The sequence below is a fragment of the Zeus faber genome, assembly GCF_960531495.2.
Source record: "Zeus faber genome assembly, chromosome: 19".
Classification (NCBI taxonomy): domain Eukaryota; kingdom Metazoa; phylum Chordata; class Actinopteri; order Zeiformes; family Zeidae; genus Zeus; species Zeus faber.
In genome coordinates, this window is record NC_137206.1 from 26,439,348 (window position 1) to 26,464,921 (window position 25,574).

Consider the following 25,574-nt stretch of genomic DNA (forward strand, 5'->3'; position numbering starts at 1 on the left):
AGTGTAGCAGGAAAAAAAACGTTCTCTCTCCCTCACCCACCTGCCCAAAGACCTCCTCGTTGACAGTGAAGGTGAGGTCCAGGATGTTGGTGATATCGTTGTCCTTCATCCACTGTAGAGACTGGTGGAACTCCTCATCCAGGTACTCCAGGTCAGACAGGTCAGTTGGTCTTCAGTGAACAAGATACACACCATTTTGTGGATTTTGGCCCGCACAGGCTTTTCCAGGTGCAGTCAAGTAATGGAAAAAGGTTCAATTCCCAAATAAAGATTACGTAATGTATACTTTTAGATTCAAAGGGGACCTATTATGCTCCATTTCAACCGGTTAATATAGGTCTTTGGGGTCCCCAAAACATGTCTTTGAAATACTTGCTGAAAATACCACTGAGATTATGCATTCAAGCCATTTTAACAAGCCTCTATAACCTTCCTGTGATGCTCTGTTTCAGTGTGTGTCGCTTTAAATGAAATAGTGCTGCTCCCCACGCTCATTCCGGAACTGTTGAGGTTCAAGTTCTGAGAGCCCATTCTGTTAGACGCATAGACTTTTTTCTTTGGAAAGAAACACAGCACAATTGTGTGTTCTTGATGATTAAATAAAAAAGTGGCATTGCCGGTTGAAAAGTTTAATTCCTCTTGGAGACGAACTCTGTCCTAGATGCAATGGCATACAAATACTCTTGTGTTGTACACCCAGCATGCTGACAGCACAAGTTAAAAATAAAATGAAAAATAAAAGATTTGTGCTGAACTGAGGCCAACAGAGCAGTTCCCATGTTATTTCTCAAGCCATGGATGGAGTTAGTACGATGGGGGGCAGTTCTAATTCTCCTGAGGCATCACGTGTCGTGGAAGGAATGGCAAATCTGACTAGCTTGTTGAATCACATGTTTTCTGAAATAGGCAGCTTACAAAAAACTGACTGGGATGTCTTATTTAACAGTTTGTGTTAGTAGGCCCATCAGAGACCCAAATGTATGTGCACAAGCACTGAAAGTCATAATTGGTCCCCTTTAAAGAAAACTTGAGACTTGCAGAAGCCGATTGCCTATAGCTGCGATGGCCCCATTGTGCTACATAGTGAAATCATTCATTTCCAATGGGAGGTGGTAACGGAGAGTGACGTGACAGTTGGCCACGTAATCTCAAAGACTTGGCGACAGGAGAAAGTTGAGTTCAACTTCATGCTAATTCGCCTTGGAGGGGCTAGTGATTATGCATTTACCCTGGTCTGTCCACGAATAAACCGTGAACAAAGCCTTGACTTTGGTTCCTACAAAACGTTTGTTTCCAAAATGGAGGAAAATCTCATTGATGCGGTAATGGGTTTCACCATACTTTAGAGGAAAAAAAAAAAGATTTGGGAGGTAGTCTGGTTCCCTGGTGAGGTTTGGCACTTGATTTGTGGGGTAATGTTGCATACATTCATATATTATGTTATATATTTTATAGGTAAATATAAAAATAAAAAAAAACTCACTTAAAAATAAATGAATTTGCAAACAAAACTGAAATAAATTAATGCAGCTATGTGCACATTAATCTGTTTATACACTGCTATGGCAAATACAGTACTCATCATTGAGTTGAAAAGGAACGTCCACAAGCGACAGCGATCACTTCTGGTGTGAGTGTACGGTGACAGCTCATTCGCGATACACAAGCAATACATTCGCTTCTGGTGTGTGCATACAGTCAGTGCGCGGCAGTCGACTAAAGCTATAAAAGTAAAAAATATAGAAGTTTGACTTTAATCTGGTCGTTCTGTTTTTGTATTCTGTATATTTACCATGTAGTTGTACATTAAGGCTACAGATAGCATCTATTTTCTTTTCATTAAGAGTGACCAAACCATAAAATCAAACCTTAGGGACAGCGCCATCTACAGGCTGAACACGGGTTAAATGCATCAAACATGCAAAAACAAATCTAAATGATTGATTCAGAAGTTCAAGCCAGAAAATGCAGTCTGAAGTGACGGGTGTAAGGAAATTAAAGCATAGATTTGTGAATGTGTACGGCTTATGTGTATTTACACAGACAAATTAAAAAAACTGCTCTTACTGCGAGTGTTATTGCCCCTCAATCTCATGGATTTGTGTGAAAATTAAACGTTACTGCAAACGTGTCAATTTAAAAATGAACGAGACAAAAACTAACCAAATCACTTTACTTCCTCATTCGATAAAAATCTGTAAAGCATGCGCTTTGGACAACTGTGTGTACTAACAGTCTGAGCAGGGCCTTGTAGAAGGGTCTGGTAAAGAAGGCGTCCAATAGGTACCGGTGAATGAGAGCTAGGCCAAGAATACGGCCGCTGAAACGAAACCTAGACACACATGGTGATCAGTTATAGCATTACTTTGATACACACAATGACTGTCATTTAGATATACAATAAACCAAAACAAACAATACACACATTAATTACATTCCACTCCATCGATATTAAGGCTGTCAAATGATTTTTACTTTTATCGCATTCAATTGCAAAATTATCTGTAAAATTGTTTTCAAACGTGCATTTAATAACTTTTTTCATTCTTCCTGGAATTCAGGTTGAAGAGAAAATTTAATAGTATAAAAAAACAACCTATTCTACATGGATGACAGTTTGGCACCGATTCCATAAAAGGATTGATCTACAATACCGTATAACATTTTTCTCTGGAAATCTAGGTTACCTTCCATTTTCATGGTATGTTTCCTTTCTTCTGCAAATACGGCTTTTCTTTGTTTTGACTTGATAACTGTGATTTAAACTTTTTAAATTGTGCTACAACACTGGTTTTATTAATGACGAGCAAGAGTTCTAACTATCCCTTAAGCCGTCTCCACACAACTCCCCTGGGTAAAGCTGAAAGCACCTTTAAACCAACAACCTGTCAAGGCCCAGTCTCAACTTGGCCATGACAGGCTGTGATTGGCCACTCGGGCAACCATCATAAGGCCGTCCCAGTATATATGCTAGGTCACCACTTGTCATTCTTCCTCTGACATATTCAGCTCTTGAGCGAGTTGGTCAGTGAGGCCATGTAAGAACTCCCGTTCTCCGTTCGTAAAACCAGGGTTGTAGCACAACCTACATTTTTTACTTAATTCGAACTTGATTTCTTACTATGCCACATTGTATATCCACCACCACTCACCGAGATCAGAACCGATGTGTCCTATGCAAGCCCCCAAAGGCTGAGGCATAGAACCCAGGGTCCAGGTAGTCCATTCAAAGGAGCTGCTGGCAGTTGTGAGCTCAAACCCCAATTCCAGCAGATAAGAACATAAAGGGTGCAGAGGTAAATTATATCACCCCAACCGCAAAGTTCTTGCATACAAATTCCGCAACCAGCTGAGCTTGTATCACCTGACCGTAACCACTCTCAACCACATAGCGTAACTCTGTATACAGGCTAACACCTCGCAGCTGTCAAAACAGTCTGTGCCAGTGCTCATTGCGTCATGTCGAGACTGTAAAATCTGGTGAACCTGTGTGGGGTAGTCCAAGAAGCAGTATATCGTACGTCTCCTCGACCGAAACCCCTCGTAACAGCGCCCAGGAGATAGCCACACCTTAGTAGAATGCACTTTAAGACTCTCTGGGGGTCCCTGCCCAACAGAGTAGTAGCCAATGAGATCGCTTCTACATTCCAGTGTGAGAGACAATCTTTGGACAGGGGTTTCCCAATTGTCTGAGATCCATAACAGACAAAAAGCTGGTCAAGATTCAAAAGGTTTATTAGTCACATACATATACATACATTCATACATATATGCAGTGAAATGTCTTTGCAATGCACTCGGAGATTATGCACAATAGTTACTAAACTGAAGATAACAGCTAACCTAATTGCTACCAAGCTAACAAACTGAAACAAACTGACTCCTAAAACGTAATGCATTTAGTGAAAGAATAAAATAAAAAATAAAATAAAAGTCAAAAAGTTAATACAAAGTGGGGGTACGAATAGAAGGGAATAAAGTTATGTATATGGAGGCTATAGGCTATTTGTAGATACAGATATGTGCAGTAAAGTGCATGTGATTACAGTCAGTATGGCGATATACAGTACGACACAGCAATACAGTCACACGAACAGAACAGCAATAGAGCGCAGTATGCAGTAACCAAGAACAGTGTTACAGTATGCAGTACAGTATGCTACATACAGTACAGTAAGGCAGTGGGGTCTGTATAAGTGACTCAGTGCTTTTTGTAAGGACCACTAGTGAGTTCGGCATTGACAGTCCTTATGGCTTGCGGGAAGAAACTGTCTCTCTGTCCATGCTGTGTGACTGCGTAGGCGCTTGCCCGACCGCAGCAAGCACCTCCGCAGACATCCACAGCCTGCTTGAGGATGTGAAGGAGCGCTCAGGCTGAGTCAGACTGGCATGCGGCAGGTGTGCGCTCCACATAGACCAATAGTGCCCGGACAGGGAGCAGAGTATGTAGCCTCTCGTCCTCCTCTTACCCAAAGTGAGGAGGAGAAAATGAAGAGAACAATCGTGGTCGATTTGAATTCCACTTTAATGTTCTTGGGCTCTAAAGCCAGATTGGGTCTTAACGTAACCTTCTGATTGTCCTTGGAGAAAACCAAGCAGAAATGGTTGATATCCCACCTCCTGGAGAGTTTCGAATGTGAGTCTTATTAAGGCATTCAACACCAAAACCAAATCCCAAATCTTTTTGGAGTCGGAAACCCTACCAAAAATATGACTGCCGGTGGCTTGCCATCAACTCCATTATACAACTTTTATCAGGACCAACAACCTGGGGCACAGCTAGCACACACTCGTTAACGGAACACAGTAAAGCAGCTGTCACGTCAGTGCGTTACTTTGTTGAATCGCTCCCAACTTTGCCTGAAAACTTTACCTGATTTTGGATTACGGATTTCAGATTGTTTGCACTGTGATATCCCTGCTATTTCTTGGCTTTGACCCTTGCCTGAACAGTTTTTTTCAGAACTTGGACTTTGGCTTCACAAGCACTTGGCTAGCGCTAGTTAACCTGTAGCTTAGCATTGTTCTAACTATGCTGGCGTCGATGCCTACCTCCTCGGACTGTGAGAACTGTGCTTAGTCAACAGACTCAGCGCTCTCGAGAAGTAAGTGAGGGGACGGTAGCTCAGGAGGTAGAGCTGGTCGTCTAGTAATCTAATGGTTGCTGGTTCGATCCCAGGCTCCTCCTGCTATCATGCTGTAGTGTCCTTGAGCAAGACACTTAACCCCTCATTGCTCCTGATGGCTGCGTCCGTCGGTGTTTGAATAATTGTAAGTCGCTTTGGATAAAAGCGTCTGCTAAATGACGAAATGTAATGTAATGTAAGCCTTTAAAGACATCCACATCCTGCGTGAGGACATGAAGAAGGAGGATTAACTGTTAATGCGTCTGACCTCGATCGCCAGGCTAAGCACATCTCCTGTTCCATGTCCTTGGCTGTGATCAGACCGGCTGAGACACCACTCTCCCTTCTCATTCTCGCTGTGGGTGAGTTGGGTCCATCCGATTCCCCACCGGCTGTGATAGAGGAGCCATGGTCCAAGTCCCGGACCTGCTCCACCCCAGAGCCCTGGACCCTGGCAGCGAGCGGTGGCCAGCGATGCGAGTGCTCATTGCATTGCTCTATGCCGGAGACTCTCCGGCTGGACAACAGATTTTGCGCCTTGGTGCCCACAGTCGATGTCAGGGATATATGGCATTTCCCCACATATCCCTGGGGGGGGAATCACAGTCCACCGTGGCATCAAGGGCACTGAGACGCTCTCTTCCGGCATCAGTCGGATCTCCACCACCGCCAGCCAGTATATTGTGTCTAGCCCACTGCCCTCCCCCCTGTTTCGGCAACGTAAAGTTTAGCCGATTGCGGCAACTGCACATCTGGTTGAAGGGCTACTGCTGAAACAGAGGCATCCCCTATGTGGACAACTTAGGGGATGCCAGTGAGTCCCACGCACCCATTCACTATACAGTCACTTCCTCCAAACCCCTATTCCAGCAGCCCACTCAGCTCTCCTAAATGGGACCGTTATGCCTTCCTCCATAACCACCATCATTTCCTTTCATAGACCTATGGTAGCAAGCTCATTATCACAACAATATAATTGGAGTTCCTAAATTACCTCTTGTTACCTTCTGCTGCGGTTATCTGTAAACCTGTAAACTTTGGTCTTTTAAACATCAGATCTCTCAATAAAAAATCCTTTTTATGTCAGGATTTTATTACCTTTAATAATTTGGATCTTTTTATCATCACAGAGACCTGGTTTAGTCACCAACCCAGGCTCTTAGGCAGGGAAGGGGACGTTGCTGTTATCTATAGAAAGGATATTAAAGCACTCCCATTTCACATAGCTGTTTCACATCTTGGTTTTATGCTTAATTCTAAGGACCCAATGATAATTTTAATAACTTCTAGACCACTGAGACCAAATAATGTTTTTAACCAAGAGTTAGCTGAGTTATCTCATTTTATGTCAAATTGACAAAATTCAGATTTTACGTGATTTTAACATGTCGGCTGCCCTAGCCACACTTTTATAACTGATTTTATGGATGTTCTTGACTCTTTTAACCTCACTCAAGCAGTACGAGAACCTACACATTCTAAAGACCACACCCTTGACTTAGTGTTTTCAGGGCTGAGACTATTATACAGTACTGAGACAAAGGATATGTGTCCGATCACAAAGCGATTCAACCCCAGAATCTTATTTAAGGTAATAGACTGTCATACACACCCACTCCCCCTGCCATCTTAATCAGGCGTCTCTGCATCACCAGACATGTGAGGAGTTTCAACTTTTATGCGAAAAAAAGCTGAGAATATAAGACAGCAAGTAGGGTCATTGACAGTTATTTTAGCAATTTTGAAACTGTCACCATCATTTTTACACGAAACTCTCACATGAAATCAACCACATGCAGCCTTATTATCCCCACATTTCTTAAAGAGGTGATTGACACAATTGGACCCAGTTTATTATCTATTATAAATAGCACACCGCAAAAAGGTATTTTTCCTTAAACCTAACCTTGATCCCTCTGTTCTGAACAATTTAAGGCCCATTTCTAAAACCATTCCATTTCTTTCAAAGGTTTTAGAGAAGGTGGTATCAACCCAGCTTTTGGCTTTTATGTGTCATAATAATGTCTTTGAGAAATTCCAGTCTGGTTTTAGAGCTTAACATAGCACAGGAACTGTGGCAGACAAAGGGGCGTGGTCAAGCACGGGCTGCGGAGAAAAGCACAGTTCCCTTTCCCACGGCCGCCAAGCTACCTTGAATTGGTGCTGAGTGGTCTCCTGACTCGAGGCAGGGAGTTTTGTTTGTCTGTCTTGCAGAGGGTATCGGCCTACGGGCTCGCCAGCAGCCCGGCAGCAGAACGCCCCTCCTCCTCCGCCCGAGATGATTATTATCCACCTCATTATTATAATAATCATCATTCTGTTATTTATACTTGTGGCCAGTGTACTTAATTGGCTCGTTGCCGCCGGAGCCGCCGGAGCTGGCCAGAGGACCAGACCTGCGTCCAACCCCAGGACCCACGCGTGATTCGCCAGGTCAGTAGCCCATCGCGGTGCCCCAGGGGACAACGTCGGGGGGCGCTATGTTTGATCCCAGGACCTACGCGGGATTCTGAGTGTATGGGGATATTCACACATCTGATGGTCTGGCTCGAAATTCGTTACAAGGGAAAAAGCATAGGATACAGGCTGCGGTTAGTTCACGCCTGTGGCACTCCCTGATTTTGGGCACGGATTGGCCAGGGTTTGACACGTTGATGAGAGGGGCTGGGGACTGCAGTCCAGGTCGGTAGGGAAATGTAAGTGTTGTGTGGCGCAGTGTGACGGGCGAAGGTCGTCGGCAGGCGCGATGGGTGCAGGGGCAGCGGGATCCCAAGTAGGATCTCCCCCGGTCCCTTTAACCTTCCCTATCGTCAATTTTCCACAGGAGCAGTCGCCAGACGACACCCTACATAGGGACTTTGAGGGGGTTGGCTTATTGAGGCGCCCAGACATCATGCTCACTCGCCTGTGTTTTTCGGTGATCAGGGACAGATTATATCGAGTGAGCTGTGACACTCAGACAGGAGAGAAGATAACCCAGTTGTTGGTGCCGAAGAGCCACCGGGAAATGCTCTTCCAGGCGGCTCACCATAACCCAATGGCCGGTCACCTCGGTCACGAGAAAACAGGACAGCGTGATAATGGCCCACTTCTGTTGGCCGGGCATTTCGGCAGATGTGTGTAAATGGTGCACTGCGTGTCCTGAGTGCCAGTTAGTCAACCCTCTGGCTACCCCAGGAGCGCCGTTGATACCCCCCCCAGTCAAGGTATGCTATCGGTATGGACCTCATCGACCGCAGTGCCCCTATTTTTTGTTAGTCCTAGTGGATTATAATATACATTATGCAACCCAGTACCCAGAAGCAGTGCCCCTGCGCAGTATTACAGCCAAAAGTGTGGCGCAGGTGCTGTTTCAGGTCATCTCCAAAGCAAATCCTGACCGACCAGGGCACTACTTTTATGTCACTTACATTTCGGGAACTATACGAGTTACTGGGTGTCCGCTCAATTCGGACCAGCCTTTACCATCCCCAGACGGATGGCCTGATGGAGCGCTTTAATAAAACGTTGAAAAACAGTTTGCAGTGCGGGTGGTTCCCCAGGCCCCTACGGGATTTTCTCCCTCTGAACTCCTCTTTGGCAGAAGACCCCGTGGGGTGCTTGACCTAATAAAAAAAAACTGGTAGGAAGGTCTTAGCACCAGTAAGAATGAAATACAGTATTTTATGGGCCTGAGAGCAAGGTTACACATGCTGATTCGGCCATTATCACGGGATTATTTGCTCCGGGCTCAGGAGTGTCAGCGCCTCTTATACGACCGGCCGGCTCGACTCAGACAATTTGAACCAGGAGACAAGGTGTTAGTGTTGCTCCCTACGTCCAGCTCTAAATTGCTTGCTAAGTGGCAAGGGCCTTTTGTGGCTCACACAGCGGGTTGGCAAGGTCGATTATGAGGTTGAACGGTCTGACAGGCATGGGGCGATGGATTTATCACCTAAACCTCTTAAAAGAATGGAGGGAGGGTATGTCCATGGCTCTGGTCACTCCGGTCATTGAGTGGGATGAGTTCGGGCCGGAGGTTTGAAGTTCGTTAAGCAGCTGATCGTACCACGGCCCTGTTAAGTGACCATCTCTCTCCATCCCAGACAGTGTCACTTCTCTGATGTTTTCTCCTCCCTGCCAGGCCTCACGTCCCTCATACACCACCATGTGGAGACGAACCCCGGGGTGAAGGTGCGCTCTCAGCCGTATTGCCTGCCCGAACACAAACGCAAGATCGTGCAGGCGGAATTCAAGGCCAAGCTGGACATGGGCATAATAGAGGAGTCCACGACTGACTGACTGATCTAGTCCCATCGTGCTGGTGGGTAAGCCCGGTGGGTCAGTCCGGTTCTGCGTGGACTACCCAAGTTAGACGCTTACCCGATGCCCCGGGTCGATGAACTTCTCGACCGGTTAGGTACAGCTCGTTTTTTCACGGCTACTAGCAAATTCCCTTGTCTCAGGAGCCCAAGGAAAAATCTGCGTTCTCCATGCCGTTTGGTTTTTACCACTTTCGCACACTTGCGTTCGGGTTGTTCGGTGCCCCAGCCACCTTTCAGGACTCATGGACTGCATTCTGCATCCGCATGTAGCATATGCCGCAGCCTACCTAGATGATGTTATTATTCACAGCGACACCTGGGAGCGGCATATGCAGCATGTGGGCGCTATTCTTGAGTCCCTGAGGCGGGCTGGGCTCACCGCCAACCCAAAGAGCGTCCCGTGCTGTACCTCAGCCGCAAGCTCTCAGGGCAGGAGTTGAGGTACGGTGGTACCTGGCTCTTTAGCCCTTTAACTTCTGGGTGGTCCTTAAGCCGGCAGCACAGACGGTTGTGGCTGACTTTCTCTCCCGCTCTGGGGAGGCTTGGGGGAGTCGGCTGTCGGCCTAAGTCGGGCGGTGGGGGTATGTGGTGTACAAAGGGGGGGGGGGGCATGGTCAAACACTGGCTGCGGACAACGGCACGATCTCCTTTCCCGCGGCCGCCAAGCTCGAATCGCCACTGATTGGTCCGACTCAAAGCAGGGAGTTTTCTTAATGTTTGTCTGTCTTGCAGAGGGGATCGGCGCACGGGATCGGCGCACGGGCTCGTCAGCAGCAGAACGCCATTCCTCCTGCGCCCGAGATGATTATTATCCACCTCATAATTATAATAATTATCATTCTGTTATTTAGACTTGTGGCCAGCATACCTTATTATTAAAGTGAAAATAAAGACTCTTGCCATGTTGGCGCACCACGACCAGAAAGACTCCATCTCCCTCCCTAAATCCTTACCTGTGGGCAGAAACCCCTCACACCAACAATATCCATTTAGCCCATAGGGGGGATTAATTATTTTAGATCTAAGTGCAGCCTTTGATACTGTAGATCACGGCATTTTAACTGACCATCTTAACACCTGGGTTGGCATCAAGGACACTGCACTTACCTGGTTTTATTTATACCTTTTAGAAAGAACCATCGCAGTCACCATAGGTAACCACTCATCCTCTACAGCTCAAATTACCTGTCGTGCACCTCAAGGTTCCATTTTAGGTCCAATTTTTTCAATATGTGCTGCCTCTTGGACAGATAATCCAAAGATGCAATGTCTCTTTTCATTGCTACGAATGTGACACACAGACATACCTTCCACTGAGACCTGGTGACCCAAATAGCCTAGCTGCTGTTGTAGATTGTCTCAATGATATCAACCGTTGGATGGCACAGAATTTTCTTCAACTCAACAATTCAGAATCAGAAATCATACTGTTTACTCCAAATTCTACCAGTCATATTGAGTGGCCTTGGCACAAGTCTGTTGACAGAAACTTGGGAGTACTGTTTGACTCTTACCCAAACTTTGAACAGCAAACTAAAAAAATTGTCCAGTCCTGCTTCCTTCAACTGAGAACCATTTCAAGAATCAAACCAATACTATCACACAGCGACCTGGAAAAAGTAATCCATGCCCTAATTTTCTCACGACTAGACTGCTGTAACTCCCTCCTTTCTGGCATCAACCAAAAGTCACTCTCTCGCCTCCAACTAGTTCAGAACGCAGCAAATAGGCTCCTTACCGGGAAAACATACTGGAGGAAGGGAGGGGAAATAAAGGCTGTATTTTGTGTACATTAACCCGCACGGCTTTCGCTGGCAAGGGAATTGGTACAGCAGAATGTCTTCGAGCTGAAACTAACGGTCCAGCAGCACAAATGCCCTCCATAGCGTCTTAAGTCCTCCCCACCTTCCTGCCCCTCACCGTCAAAGCCTGTGGCTGCTGGGAATAGCGGTAAGGATTCCTATTCCAGCCCCTCATCCCATCAGAGGGAGGAAGCTGGGAAGTTTCCTGGGCCTGAGCCAGTCTGCTCTGGGCCTGCAAAGACTGGTTCAGCTACAAGTGGCACTGCGTCACCACCGAAAATCCCATCACATGCCATGCGTCTGGCGATGCACCCTTTGCCATCGAAAAGCAGAAGTCGGTGGCCTCGCACAGTTCCACATAGGTTTCGGGGGTGGCCGTCCCCTCCAGCTCCTGCAGGAGCCTGGCCTGGTAGGCCTGCAGTAGGCAGAAATTATTAAGCAGGGCCACAGTCTGCCCTGCTGCCTTGTATTTCGTTTCAAACGGCACTGGGCCGGTTTGTGGGTCGCACCTTGTGCCTTCTCACTTGGCTCTTCTCCTTTCCTCTCTTCCTCCACTTCGGAGACCCACTGGGCTGCGTGGAAGTCCTGCAACTCCTGGTGCGCGGCAAACTCCTCCAGATCCACCAGGCACGGATGATGAGGGGGGAGAGAGGGGAGTGGGAGCGTGGTCTCGAAACAAGGCCCGAACACGGGAGAGCCAATTCTTCCTCTTCGCCTTCTCCCAAGACAATCGACAGAAAGAACGGGTCAGGCAGCGCTACTTCAGCGTGTGCATGGCAGAGACAGAGGACGCACAGCGGGTGACTCCCTGTGGGTCATGTGGGCGCCGCAGCCCGCACATGTCTTCAAGTCCGCAGCTGACATAAATTTTTCCTTTCTTTTCCCTTCCCTGATCGAGGGATTGTTTCCAACAGTGGAGAGCTGAATAAGCAAAAAGGAAATATGACAGTCCGTGACTTATGATGGGTGCCTAGGTGGTCCAATCACAACCTGTTAAGGCCAAGTTGAGACTTAATTGGTTTAAAGGGGCTTTCAGCTTCATTCAGTGGAGCTGTCTGGAGACAGCTTAACGCATAGTAAGAACTCAAGATCGAAATGAAGTAAAACTGTCTATTTTGTGAAGCACTTTGTAACTTCAAAGTTTTCATTATCATTATTAGTTTTATAATTTGTTTGTTTATGTATTTATTTATTTATTGTAACTACTTTGAATGACAAATTATTAAAAAATATTATTATAGTTCTAAAGCAAATCCTTAAAATGGGAATCTGTTTCCGCACGTCTCATGATCACAGTAGCTACTCACCATTCCAGATGGTTCTCCACGAACGCAGACATGGGGTTGATCTGAACTGTGTAGATGTCATTAGCAGAGTACTCAAACAGACCATAGTAGGGGTTGAAGAGCTCTTGGGACAAGAGGAAGAAGAATTCTCTGGATGGACCACTGTAGTCTAATCTGGAAGGACAAAGCAAGAGAAGACACAAATACGTCAACAACAGCCGCATAACAAAAAGATACTGTTCTTCAAGCATTTCTATACTTTTCACTTTTCAATTATTGCAGGCTACATGGCCTTTGAAAATTACAATAGGTAGATCATAGATCAAAATGCTGAAACTGTTCACTTAGAAATTTAACTCTCCAAGTCTATTTACCTGAACTCAATTATACAATTTGGTGAAAATTTAATAAAATTATTCAAGGTTTTTTATTCAGGCTTTAGAGATGCACAAAATTTGTTATGTTTAGTTTTCCCTCCACAGATTATCACTAGGTGGTTGCAAAGGTATACAAGCTGATTGATGAGATGTATAAGGTGGTCGCTAGGGTTTACATTATTTTAATGGGGAAAAAATGTCAACAGAGCCTTAAGAAACATTTATCAAATTAATGGAGAAATTTTGACTGGTGGTTGCTAAGGTATAGGTGCTTGCTAAGAAGTTGGGAAGTGTCCTTCCAGTGGGAGATCCACGGGTGGTGTCTCTCTGCATGAACCTAATGCAATCACATAGTGTGAGAGAAAAAGCAGATGATCAATGCTCATGAAAGATATTGCTTTACAACCAAGTGTTGTCCAAATGCTATGGGGTCTGTTTTGTTTGGCGACTACTCTCGTTTATTTATAAGGAGATCTTACATTCCTGCCCACAAATGGCACAACTGTTTAAGTTGATATCTGTGTTTTTCTAGCTCGTAAAAGGACCTTTTGTGGCAACACTCAATGTATGCTTTCTTGTTATGATAGTGTTTGATGTGCTTCTTTGTTAAAAAAGTTCTCAGGTGTTACTGAAGGCAACAGCGAATCTCAGGAAAGGCCCAACCTTTTCTCTGCATATAAAGCTAGCTTCTTCAAAATGTAAAACTAGAATGATCAGCATCACCGTTTTGAAGTGCGTCTGAATCTTTCTCTTTATTCTGCAGAATAAAAAAAATGTATATTGTGTTTCTGTAGCAAAACAGGTTCACCTCACCGACCAGGCAGTGGGAATTCTCCAACAATAGCAACACCCTAGCAACCACCTAGCGATACTGTAGCAAATAGCTGTAGATCTCAGTGACCAGCCTTGCCTGACTTAGCAAAGGTTTCTTAAGGCTCTGTTGACATTTCTTTCTACTAATAAAGGCTAATCAATTCAAGGTTAACATGATTGTGGAATGGTTGCAGGGCATTTCTGAAATTCGGGGCCTGATTGCCAATCATCTGGCACCTTCTGAGCATCTAGTAAAGGGACATTTTTGTCAAGTGATTTATTGTTGTGAGTGACAAATGTGTGTGTGTGTGTGTTGAAGACGCACCCTTCCTCCCCCAGGAAGGTGACATAGAGCTTGTTCCTTTGCAGCTCCTTGCGGGAGGAGGCCATCACCTGGTTGAAGGTCCCTTCCAACAGTTGCTCCCTCCTGACCAGCAGTCTGCAACACAACAGGGGTGAACACTCTGCCAGGACAATAAAGTATATCCGTGAATCTTAGAGGAGTAATAGACAACTTTTCTGCTTTTATTATTTATTATTATATTATTATTATGAAGTTAATGTTTATTGGATGCAGTGTAATGGCTATCGAATAATGAGACCATCGGCATTTAGATTGGTTCCCTATAAGCCTTGATATCAGTATATGTGGTGTGGGGATGGTGTGGTTTGAGCAGCCATACCTGACCTGGATCTAGATAATTGGGGACCCAGGATCAGAGTGGCTGCATACGGCTGCAGGTTAAACCCCCATTCCCACAGTCAGGAGAGGAGCCGTTGTCATAACATCTCTATCTGCTCCTGGGCTAATTCCAACTAGCCCTCACTCTACAAAAAACTGGTGTGTCTACAACCCCTTCATCTGTGTCTCTGTGCCAGGGGTCTCTGAAAATGGCTCTTGGGTGGCGTGTAGTAGGCGAAACTGCCAGAGTATACAATCCAGAATGCCACTGGGTATGAACTCCGGGGAAAATTATCGATTTACGGCAGTGCTTCATCAGAAGCGCATCAATCAGCGCGTAAACACTATCAGAAATGGCGGACTGTTGAGCGATCTAGTCCACGTAGATCATAAACCCTTGAATATAAAAACAACTCAGTGGAATTGGTTGAGAAATATGAACGTTAGAGAGTGCATTTCATTCAGAAAAAATGCAGCTCCCCGTTTACTTGAATTTGTTTAAAGACCAGTCAGTCGTGCCCAGTCAATCCAATACACCAAAGGGGGCGACGTTGACATATCGCAGCAACGACCTGAAGCAGTCGATGCAATGTCTTTGTATATATGTCTATTATTGCCCAACCAAAATAAATTTTAAATTGCGACATTTCAGTTTACCTCCTCAGTGAACATGCTTCTTTCTTCTGTCTTATTTCCAAAGTGGTGTTGATCATTTACAGAGCACACTGAGCAATCATGAATATATATTAAAAAAATATACATTATATTTATACTATATTGTTATCTAATTCATAATAAATTTTTCATGATATTTAAAAATAATGATGTAAATAATGATGCATACTTTACCAGATGATAATAGGCAAACAGAATTCATAATTGCCACAATAATACAAATAACAATACTACTAATAATAAAATAATAATAATTATCATCATTATTCTTATTAGTGCTGTAGTTTTTGTAGTAGTAGTAGTATTTAGGGATGCACCAATTTATCAGCCGTATATCGTATCTGTCAATATTCGCCTTGTTGACTACCATCGGCAAACAAGATGGCAATGGTCGATGTTTTTCAAGTATTTCCCACACATAGACTTTACTTGGGCAAGCCCCCCAGGTATTTTAATGGCCTCCAAAGTATATTTTGGTGACCAATTTTAGGATTATTTATTTTTATAATAAAGTTTTTTTTATTATCCGTCCAAGAAAACAACTCCACCCGCAATCAATTTAAGAAGATAGCCACAGCTCCGTGCAGCGCTCCAAGCAGGAAGTGATCCTGCGTTCATGGGAACTTGGAAAACTATAAGTGATGTTGTTTTCAGGGGAACTCGGAAAACCAGTAAAATAGTTATTTTAAACATCGCTATCAGCCCAGAATTTCACAATTGGTGCATCCCTAATATTAGTAGTAATATCATTACTGTTATATCATAACTATAACAATGAACAAACCATTGGTATGAAAATCATTTTATGCTAGTTAGTGAACGTTAACTTAAATGTGTGGTCTGGTGAGTATTTGGCTGAAAGCAGAAACTAACTCAGGTCAAGATAACACATCCTTTCAAAACATAACACAAACATACTGTTTGTTTGTCAGTGTCCAAATCCAAAAAAGTATTATTTTCTGGATTGTTCTCATGCTGTCCTGTGCTAAACTAACTTACTTAATCCTGCCAGGTCCCTGTCCATAGCCCTTGGCTTCTAGTTTCTGGCATAGGTTTCGTAGTTTGGCCTCAAAATCCCTGCGGTATGGAGCTGGAGCCCTGGCCCTCTGCAAACCTAGGCACACACAAATGCACACCAATGCTCTTTCAGCAGATAGTATCAAAGTGAACTTTACATCGTAAAAAATGAAGTTAGTTGGTAAAGCACATATTTACAGGAGAAGATGTTGTGGTTTACTGTATGCCATTCTTATTCTGCTCAGTCACATTCATGTACTGCATCGACAGGTTAAATATTTACCTGGTACAGAAGTCTTGTGTTCAAATGCATTCACAGAAAAATGTTAATTTTTGGTCATAGTGTAGCTTAGTGTTTTGTTATTTCATAGTGCGTTTCTCAAATAAGAAACATTTGAAGATGGTGACAAGAGGAGTGATGGATACAATTGGAAAGATGCCCTTAGATTCAAAAGCACAGCACAACTGATGCAAATCTAAATGAAATAATAGAAAATAGATAAGGTATTAATATTATGAAAAGATTAATGCATTATTTTATTTATGTTGGAATTGACTTGATTTCCTTTCTCAAATAGTCCGATTTTTTTCAAGTGTCGTTTTTTTTGTAAGTGTGAAATTATTTCTAAGTGTCGATTTTGGCTGATGTATTCTCAGTGTCGTCTTTTTTTTAAGTTTTTTAAGTTGAGTTGTTTTTCGAAAGTGTCGATTTCTTTTTGCTGAATATAATGTCTACTGTGGTGGAAAATGTACTCAAAAACCACACCTGAGTAAAAGTAGGGATATCTTACAAAAAAACTACTCCGGTAAAAGTGTAAGTCACTAATTAGAATACTACTTGAGTAAAAATCTTAAAGCTAGCTGATATTAAAGGTACTTAAGTATCAAAATGAATGACATGTTGTTAAATGTAAATTCTGTGTTTTGCTATGAGCTTAGTTTTTTTTGCTCTGATTTTATTCTGGTTGCCAATATTTCTGTATTTTTCAGTAAGCATAAGAGGCACTTTAATTGGAAAAACGCATCTTTCACTCTGACATAAGAAAACATCTGTCGTAAATATGGCAACGGGTGTGTCTCCATCGGTCATAGCAGGTGCAGGTGGGCGAGCATCACTGCTGGCTTCGGGTTCTGGCTGTGGTCGTCACTCCCCAACCGGCTGCTCCAGTAGTTTGGTGCAGGGATGACATTTCTGAAGGCCAACCCTGAAGTTAGCATTGCCCTGGTTCCCTTGACAAAAAGTCAATTGGATTTTGGATTATTGCAGAAAATAATCTCCGTGGCAAATATAAGTTCATGATACTTCCTAAAAAGCTAACGCTAGACCATTAACGAACTATACCGGTTGCATCACTTCAACGCTACAGTGACCAGACTGTGTGCTCAGATTCCTGAAAAATATCTGCAAAACACTAAAATGTGCCAGTGCAGTGGGGCCTCATCCCCACACACACACACACACACACACACACACACACACACACACACACACACACACACACACACACACACACACACACACACACACACACACACACACACCCTGGGGTTCATTGGGTACACAGTATGATAGGTTCTTTGTGAAAAGAACCCGGTCAAAAAGGACTCTGCACATACTGTATGTGTGTGTATGGAAAACTCTTTAGTACTTGCCAATAACGAGTACAGAAAATAACAATTATCGTAAAGCAGGGGTTCTCAAACCTTCTTCCCCACCAAGGACCCCTTATATGGGAGAAAATAAACCGAGAATCTCTGTCATGTATGTCGCAAATTTCCTGTTGATATTAGGCCTCGTTCTCACACTACCACTTGTGGGAAAAACATTCAAGGGAAATGTTTTAGAAATATTCACATTGCACCATTTCAAAATAAAATCAATGGATTAAATTACATGAACATCAATTGTAGCAACACAAAATATCAAACACAAATCAAGAGAAATGAACTATAGAGACAGGCACGAGTACTGTGGCGAGGAGATGTATATGGCAGGATTTGTTTGTCTAAGAGGAAATAATTATATCCGTATATATTGTATTAATATATTATATCTCTAAAAATTAAAAGATGTACCCCTTCAAAGGATACAAAAAATAAAGTTGTTTTTCTTTCCCATAAACTTTTGTCAGACCCCCTAGCTAAGTGAAACAGACCCCTTAGGAGATTTAAGCCTATAAATAATTTTCAGCAGTTAAAGGTGCAGTATTAGGTTAAAGGTGCAGGCTGCAACCAACTGAATACCCCTCATCATGACGGTGCAACATGGCGGTCTCAGTGGAAAGCGTGAAAGTCCCTCTCTAGAGCCAGTGTTTTGTTTGTCCATTCTGGGCTACTGTAGAAGAAACATGGCGGTGCAACATGGCCACATCCGTGAAGCGTACCTGCACTCATGTAGATAAAAAAGGCTCATTCTATGGTAACGCAACAATTCTTATTTTCATGGGATAACTAATCACTAATTAAACATACTTAGAAATATTATATTCCATTTCTGTGAAGTCTATTCCAGAAATTCTATACACCACACGTTTAATTAATTAACTTTGTTTACTCAAAACTGGGTGCATGTAACTGTGACTGGGTTTGACACATATCGGAGAGTAAGTACAAGAGCAAACTATCTGGCGGCATGGGGTCGGGAGTTGAATCTCACGTGTCAAAAACGTTTGTGCAGTTATGGTAAAAGAGGACCTATTATGCAACGCTCTCTTTTTCAGTGCTTGTGCACATACATTTGCCTCTAATGGGCCTACTAATACACAAACTACGAAATAAGACAAACCCGTCAGTTTTCTTAAAAGGAGCTGTTCAGCTTTGCTGCCCTGATTGACGTCATCAAGGGCTTCATTCTAATTAGAACCACCCTCCATGAGTAACTCCACCCATGGCTGAAGCCCAACCTGGCCCGCTAGCATCGAAGCTAGGAGCCAAGCATGGGAACTGCTCTGTTGTTGGTTTGCTCTTTTAAACTCTTTTAAATATTTTAAAAGAAAGAGGAATTAATACCAACGTGACAAAACTGCAGACGAGGGAAATGTAAGTATTTTCTGTGTGTGCACTCCGCTCCGCATATCCCTACTTCGACCTGCTGTATCCCACAGTGCTCCAAGATTCGCACTGCTCTGGTTCCAGCTTTAACCATGGTGAAACAGTCGAAACAAACCTCTAAATTAGGCCTTGTAGATCTAATATGAGTGAAGATTCAGCAACTGGATTGCTTATTTCTTGTCTCATTTGTTCAGAAACAGACATGGTGGACTGAGGAGGTGAAATCATTGAAAGTTTACAGACTAAATACAACAGAACCTGGAGTAAAGCTTAAACCCAATTCCAATTACGATCCTCTCAGCTCTCCTATTGTCCTTGTGGAAACAAGACCCAGAAAATCATTGCACTTGATGGAAGTAAAGCTTAAACTCAATTGGCTCACAGAACCTGGAACTTGTGGTCAAACACCAGTGGCTCACAGAACTCAGGGCCTCGGGAGGTGTAGCTCCTCCCACTTAAACAGAGGGTCAGGAACACGATGGGTTAAAGGCCTGTTAGAATGGCTAGGATGCATAATCTGAGTGATATTCTGAGTAAATATCTTCAAAAATAGTTTTGGAGATCCCAGAGACCTATATTAACTTGTGTAAAAAGTTGCAAAATAGGTCTTCTTTAAAATAAAAATGTAGCTAAATATTCTCCAGACATTCAACCAACAGAAGCTAAATCGCTGAAAGGTCATAAGCAGACAGTCACACTTATGAGACAGCTTGATTGGTCAGCCAAAGGACCTTACCAGGAGAGCTCTGTGGTGAGGAGGTGGGAGAACAGTGAGGGGAAAAGCTTAAGCCGGGATGATAGGCATGAGACGGGACGTGGGACATTATTTCGTCCTCGAATAAACTGTAGGAAGAAATGAGAAAAAAAGAGAAAAACAAAAATACATAAAAAACAGTAAATCAGTAAAATCGGGAAAATATGTAAACAATTACGATATATATTTTTTTATATATATAAACAGTAAAATCACATCAGGAAATTTTTTTTAAAAAGTATTAAAAATAATTTTTAGATATAAATGTAAAGATAAATAATACAATTTAACTAAAATGCGTTATTTTTATAATAAAGTAATTAGAAAAGTTAATCGTAAAAGAGACGTTATTTGTAAAGTTCCACTGGTGTATTTAAAACTACAAATTGCCAGTACTATGGAAAGCGCAAAATGTCAAACTTTTTGCAAAATCTTTGCAATATAAAAATATGACAATATTTATTGTGGAGGAAAATAAATACTTTGTGCTGAAAGGTAAATGAACACACTCTTTGAAGAATGCTTATTTGGAATCAGTGCCCTATTAACGCAATATTTCACGTAAAACTTGACACACCTCAATTTCATGGACTGTGCCACCCAACCCTAAATTCTGTTACAATTATAATTCAAGCTATAATTGCCAAAAATCTCTTCTGTGAGCTTCAAGGCAGTTCAATAGGGCAAATCATTTAGTCCTCTGGGAACCAGGACAAAGCTTACGTTCAGGCATTGGGGCAGCTCTCAGTAGAATCAGAAATATGTCTATTGTTCCACATACTCATCACTGCAGCGATAGTATCAGAGGGGAAAATGGGGGTGTGCTTGGTAAATAAATAAAATGTCACGTGTTAGTTACTTGCACACCTCAACAAGATCACAAGGTCTGCGTCGCACGAGAGCTTCTCCAGCCCCTGAGATCCCTCCATCCGGATGTAGTGGATCTTCTCCCTGATTCTGTCCACAAAATGACAGTGACAAACTTCAATGAGTTCAGATGAAGATAATTAGCAGCTTTCAGTGCTTTGGGCCTGGCCTCCGGAGTGCAGTAGGCCAGGCCCAAAGTGTACTCCCACAAAGTGTACTCCCGCCTAGTCCCAACAAATATGTGTATATAAATTTTATATACACGTATTTGTTGACTAATTTCAATAATGATGAAAACTTTAAAGCAATCAGTAAAGCTTTTTTTCTAAGTCTTCAGTAGGAATGAAAGTTAGTGTATTTACCTATTTTGAATAAAAGTAGATAATGGCTGAGAGTATTGCTGTAGGGGAAAGGCCATTCTGACCAATGTACAGAGCACAAAGGACAGCTTTGTGGTCACCAACTATAGTACCTGGCAGTGTATGCAAGCTCTGTAACTGGTCTGGCCCTAGACTACAGGAGGTCCCAGGCAAAACTTCCTTTGGAGATGAAGTTTTGGTGAGGTTTCACATCACACCATGAATTTTAACCTGACTTTGCCTCATCAATGCAAGGGTGGAGGCTCAGATCAGATTTCCTCATACAGCACAAGCAGATTAGGCCGCCAGTATTTGGAGGCCATCGGCCCAAGAGCCAGCCATGAGCTAGGGTGCCCTTGAGCTGACAGACAAGCCTGAGACATCAGGCCTTATTGTAGTGACAACCCATGTGTCATCACCAACCACATATAGGAAAGGAAAGGAAATCAGCCCCTTTGGACTAACATCCACTGCTCTCAACAAAATGAGCCCATGGCAGCAGCATACTCTTCAGGCAGCAGTTGTGTGCCTTGCTTGTCCATCTCTGTCCGTAAGTGGTCTGGGCCCCCTTGAACTTTCGGCCACTGGGCCTGGTAGGTCCATTCAGGGATCCATCCGTGTGTATGTGTGAGAGAGAGAGAACAGCTACCTCAGTGCATGGCTTCTGGCAAGGCTTGGCTGTCGCTCCTGTAACATGTCAAAGATATTTGGCTCCCGCAGAAATGCCACAATCTTGTCATTGTAAGCTGTGAAGAGAGAGAAAGAGAGATTTGATTAAACAAAAAAACATTTACATATTTTCAAAGGATATCTCCAGCCATATGCATTCATCAAAGACAATTAAACATCCAACACAGCAAATAAACAAAAAAGTAAATGAAGTATGCAAGATATAAATAAAATAAATAGAAAACAACAACAAAAGAAAATAAACACAAAGCACATGATTATCTAAAAATGGGGCTAAAGAAAATATTTCCCTTCACTACAAAACAGAAGACATAGAGAGTAGAGTAGAGTAGAGTAGCACCACTGTTGTGTGAACTCATCCTGGCTGTTCATCAGTTTGTGGAACCTATACCCGGGCCCTCACTAGAGTTATAAAGAGGAAGGCTGCTCCCGGGTACGATCTGCTCTCGACCATCATCTTTCTACTCATAGATTGACAGCTTTGCTATCCACTGCAAGAAATTCAACAGTTTCCATTTTGTAGCAGTTATTTTTTTTTATAACCTGCACCAAAAATAAATAACATTGAACCATTTCCCACTAAAAGCAACAAACAGTTATTTTAGCACGACGAATAAACATTTGTGTCTGACATTTAATGTAACAGTAAAAAATAGTTTACTCCAAGAAAAAAAAGAAATTACTCCAAGAGAGCAGCGTAATATCCTCCACTGGAGACCATCTGCTCTCTTGTTTAAGGGAGCTTTGTACAAGACTCTCCACATGGCATTACGCTGTTTTCTGTGCCCAGGTACTCTCTCCTCTGTCCCGCCTTCTGGTTAAGCTGTTTTTGTTTATGACTATGACAGTGCTTGTACAGTATTTTGCCTTTCACAATGTACAAGTCTATTTCTTTTGTTGCTTTAAATCCGGCTGTTGTCTCTCTAAAGCCTTCTAAAACAGGACTAAAACCAAGTTCTGGAAAAGGAACATTTTTGTTGGGAAGTTCTGTTCCGTTGCAGTATTGCCTCAGCATTGCCAGCTCCTCCTCTGAAAGTCTTTTAATCCACCTGTTTAGAATGTCCCTTGCGTGCCGCGCGGATCGGAGGTTTAGCAGCTGAGCTGCTGCCTGGGTGTTGTGGAGTCCTGGTCCTGCTGCATCCGTTATGTGGCGTAGGGTGATATTCCCGGTTGAAAGCAGTCTCTAGGAAAGTCCTGGTGTGTGGTTGACCTCCACGTCAAACCTGGCTCTGTGGATCAGAGGGTCCTCCAATAACCAGTGCAGGGAAGAAGCAGGTTCCAACCTTTTCCATTTAAAAAGTGACCATGTTTTCAAAAGACTGATAAAAAGGAGGTAAAATGGCCATATTAAAGGACATTTTAGGTCAGATTTATCCAGCCCAAGCCCTCCTATCCTTCTTAAAATGATGCTTGTTAGCTGTCTCCACACTACCACTAGTGCCGGTGAGGTAGTGCTGAATGAATTGCAGCTGAAAGGTTGCAATCCTACTGTGGATCAGCTCCTGTCCTCCTTCCTTTTTGGGTAAAAACAAGACACTGAGGTACCCAGTGGAGTTTGTCCCCCAAAAAATTAGATTCGATTTTTAGATTTTTAGATTTCGATTTTTCTAATCAGACCTGCAAGCGGCTCCAGACAGGCTAGCCAACCAGGTTGTTGATGATTTAAACCCTTTCTCTATAAAGACATCTGGGGTAGTAGCCAATTCCTCTTGGCCAACCTCCCCTCTAATTTTTCTGTCACTCCTTCCCAGTTTCTGTTCATTGTCTGTTGTTTTCCAAGGTAAACTCCTAAATATTTACAACCAGTCCTACTCCAACTGAGACCTCCTGGTAGTTTAGGAAGTCCAGTGGGCCAGCTCCCAACAGCTAATGCATTACTTTTCTCCCAGTTAACCTTTGCTGCTGAAATGGTTCCAAAATCTTTTACTATTTTTACCAGTTTTACAATTTCCTCTTTGTTTGTTAGGACAATGATATCGTCAGCATAGGCCGATAAAATATATTTCATGCTAAAATCTGGTAAAAGCAGCCCTTCTAAAACATTTCGGATCTTTTGTAACAGGGGTTCAATGGAGAGTGAGTAAAAAATATTAGATAATGAGCAACCCTGTCGGATCCGCCTATGCACATTAAAAGGTCGACTCAGACCCCCATTGATCTTCAGTACACTCTAAATGCCCTGATACAAAACCTTGATCTTCGCAGTGAGACCTGGGCTGAGACCAAACTATTCCAAAGTTTTCCACAACTATTGATGCTCAACCCTATCAAACGCCTTTTGCTGGTCCAAGGAAATGAGACCAGTAGCTAAACCCAATGAACTAGTGACGTCCAAAATGTCCCGAATCAGTGAAATATTGTCTAGGATGGACCTACCAGGCACGCAATATGTCTGGTCCTGATGAATGACCTTGGCCATTACCTTACTCAGTCTGTTTGTCAGAACCTTGGACAGGGGCTTGTAGTCCGTGCAGAGCAGAGATACCAAGCGCGATGTACAGCTCCTCTGGAGCTAGTGGCCCCTCCACCTCCATGTTGGTCTCCTCAGAGGCATGGGGCAGGTTGCCGCAGAATAAGTTAAACAAATCATGGTCCTCCACATAGTCACTGCTATACAGCTCAGTATAGAACTGCACAGCCCTGCCACGTATCTCTTTTGTATTCCTAAGCTCCTGTCCACTGGCAGAGTGCGAAGTGTGGATAAGTCTGCCCTGTCCCAGAAAACGTGACCTTCCCAGCGACCCTGCACTTTAGTGCCAAGTACGTCCGCTAGCTGATATTTTTTAAACTTGAGGACCTTAATATGTCCTTGATCTCCTGTGGATGCTAATAAACCCTGCAGTTCCACTATCTCGGTCTCTAGATCCATAATAGACCTGGTGACATCTTGTGTGGCATTGAGAGTGTACCGCTGACAGAGTTGCTTAATCTCTACTTTTTCCACAGTCCCACCATTGTCTGAGAAAGGCCAAGTCCTGCTTCCTCGTTCTAAAACCACTCCATAAAAATCTAAAAACATTCAGAAAATTATTATCACTCAGTAGGGTGGTATTAAAATGCCAGTACGCACTTTTGGGTCTTGCTTTTAAGATTGAAACATCACACAAGACTAAGGAATGGTCAGTAAAAGCAACTGGCATCATTATACACATTTTAAATGTGCTAAAATTATGTTTTAAAAAACAACAAAACCTGTCTTGTGTGTGCCCATATGTATTGTCTCTTGTCAATGTGCATTCTCCTCCAGACATCTACCAGCCCATGCACCTCCCTCAGCTCTACCATGGCTCATTTGGGTGCAGCGTGAGGTTCCATGTGATTTCTCCATGGGAGTTATTTTCTGTACAGTTAAAATCTCCTCCTAAAAACAAAAACTCCTCTTGATTACAATTGTTTAAAAGGATCCTGAACTTATTTAAAAGCAGCACTCTGTCAAGTCCTTTCGTGGGAGCATACACATTGATAAAAAACACTAAAACACTCAGAGAGACAGAAGACAGTGAGAGACAGAAGAAGAACTGAGGCTTTATGCTGTGTAGTCTCCATTGCTGGGTCCTAATTTCACCTTTTGTACAAGCTTCCTTAATTTGTAAATCTCCTGATCCATAAAACCACCTTTTTCTTTGCTCCTCATCTGGGTTTTGACTGAGGCAACAATATACAGTATATGCGCTTCTTGTCTTCCGGTTGTATGGGACCTTGTCATCTGGGGTCTGACTCTCGTTCTCAGGAGGTTCCTCCTTCCTACTGGAGTCAGACTCCATCCTTATT

General features: G+C 43.2%; 1 protein-coding gene across 1 annotated transcript in view; it reads right to left on the reverse strand.

Annotated features, from left to right (window-relative positions):
• Positions 1–25,574, reverse strand: part of LOC307245067 (E3 ubiquitin-protein ligase HECW1-like) — a gene marked incomplete at both ends in the record, with an annotated part of 146,899 nt that overhangs the window by 7,128 nt on the left and 114,197 nt on the right. The window contains 8 exons of the mRNA XM_080020476.1: positions 41–170; positions 2,234–2,332; positions 12,540–12,692; positions 14,034–14,147; positions 16,065–16,179; positions 19,870–19,976; positions 20,755–20,838; positions 21,763–21,859. Coding sequence (XP_079876602.1) covers positions 41–170; positions 2,234–2,332; positions 12,540–12,692; positions 14,034–14,147; positions 16,065–16,179; positions 19,870–19,976; positions 20,755–20,838; positions 21,763–21,859 — 899 coding nt within the window. The remainder of the gene's footprint in view (positions 1–40; positions 171–2,233; positions 2,333–12,539; positions 12,693–14,033; positions 14,148–16,064; positions 16,180–19,869; positions 19,977–20,754; positions 20,839–21,762; positions 21,860–25,574) is intronic.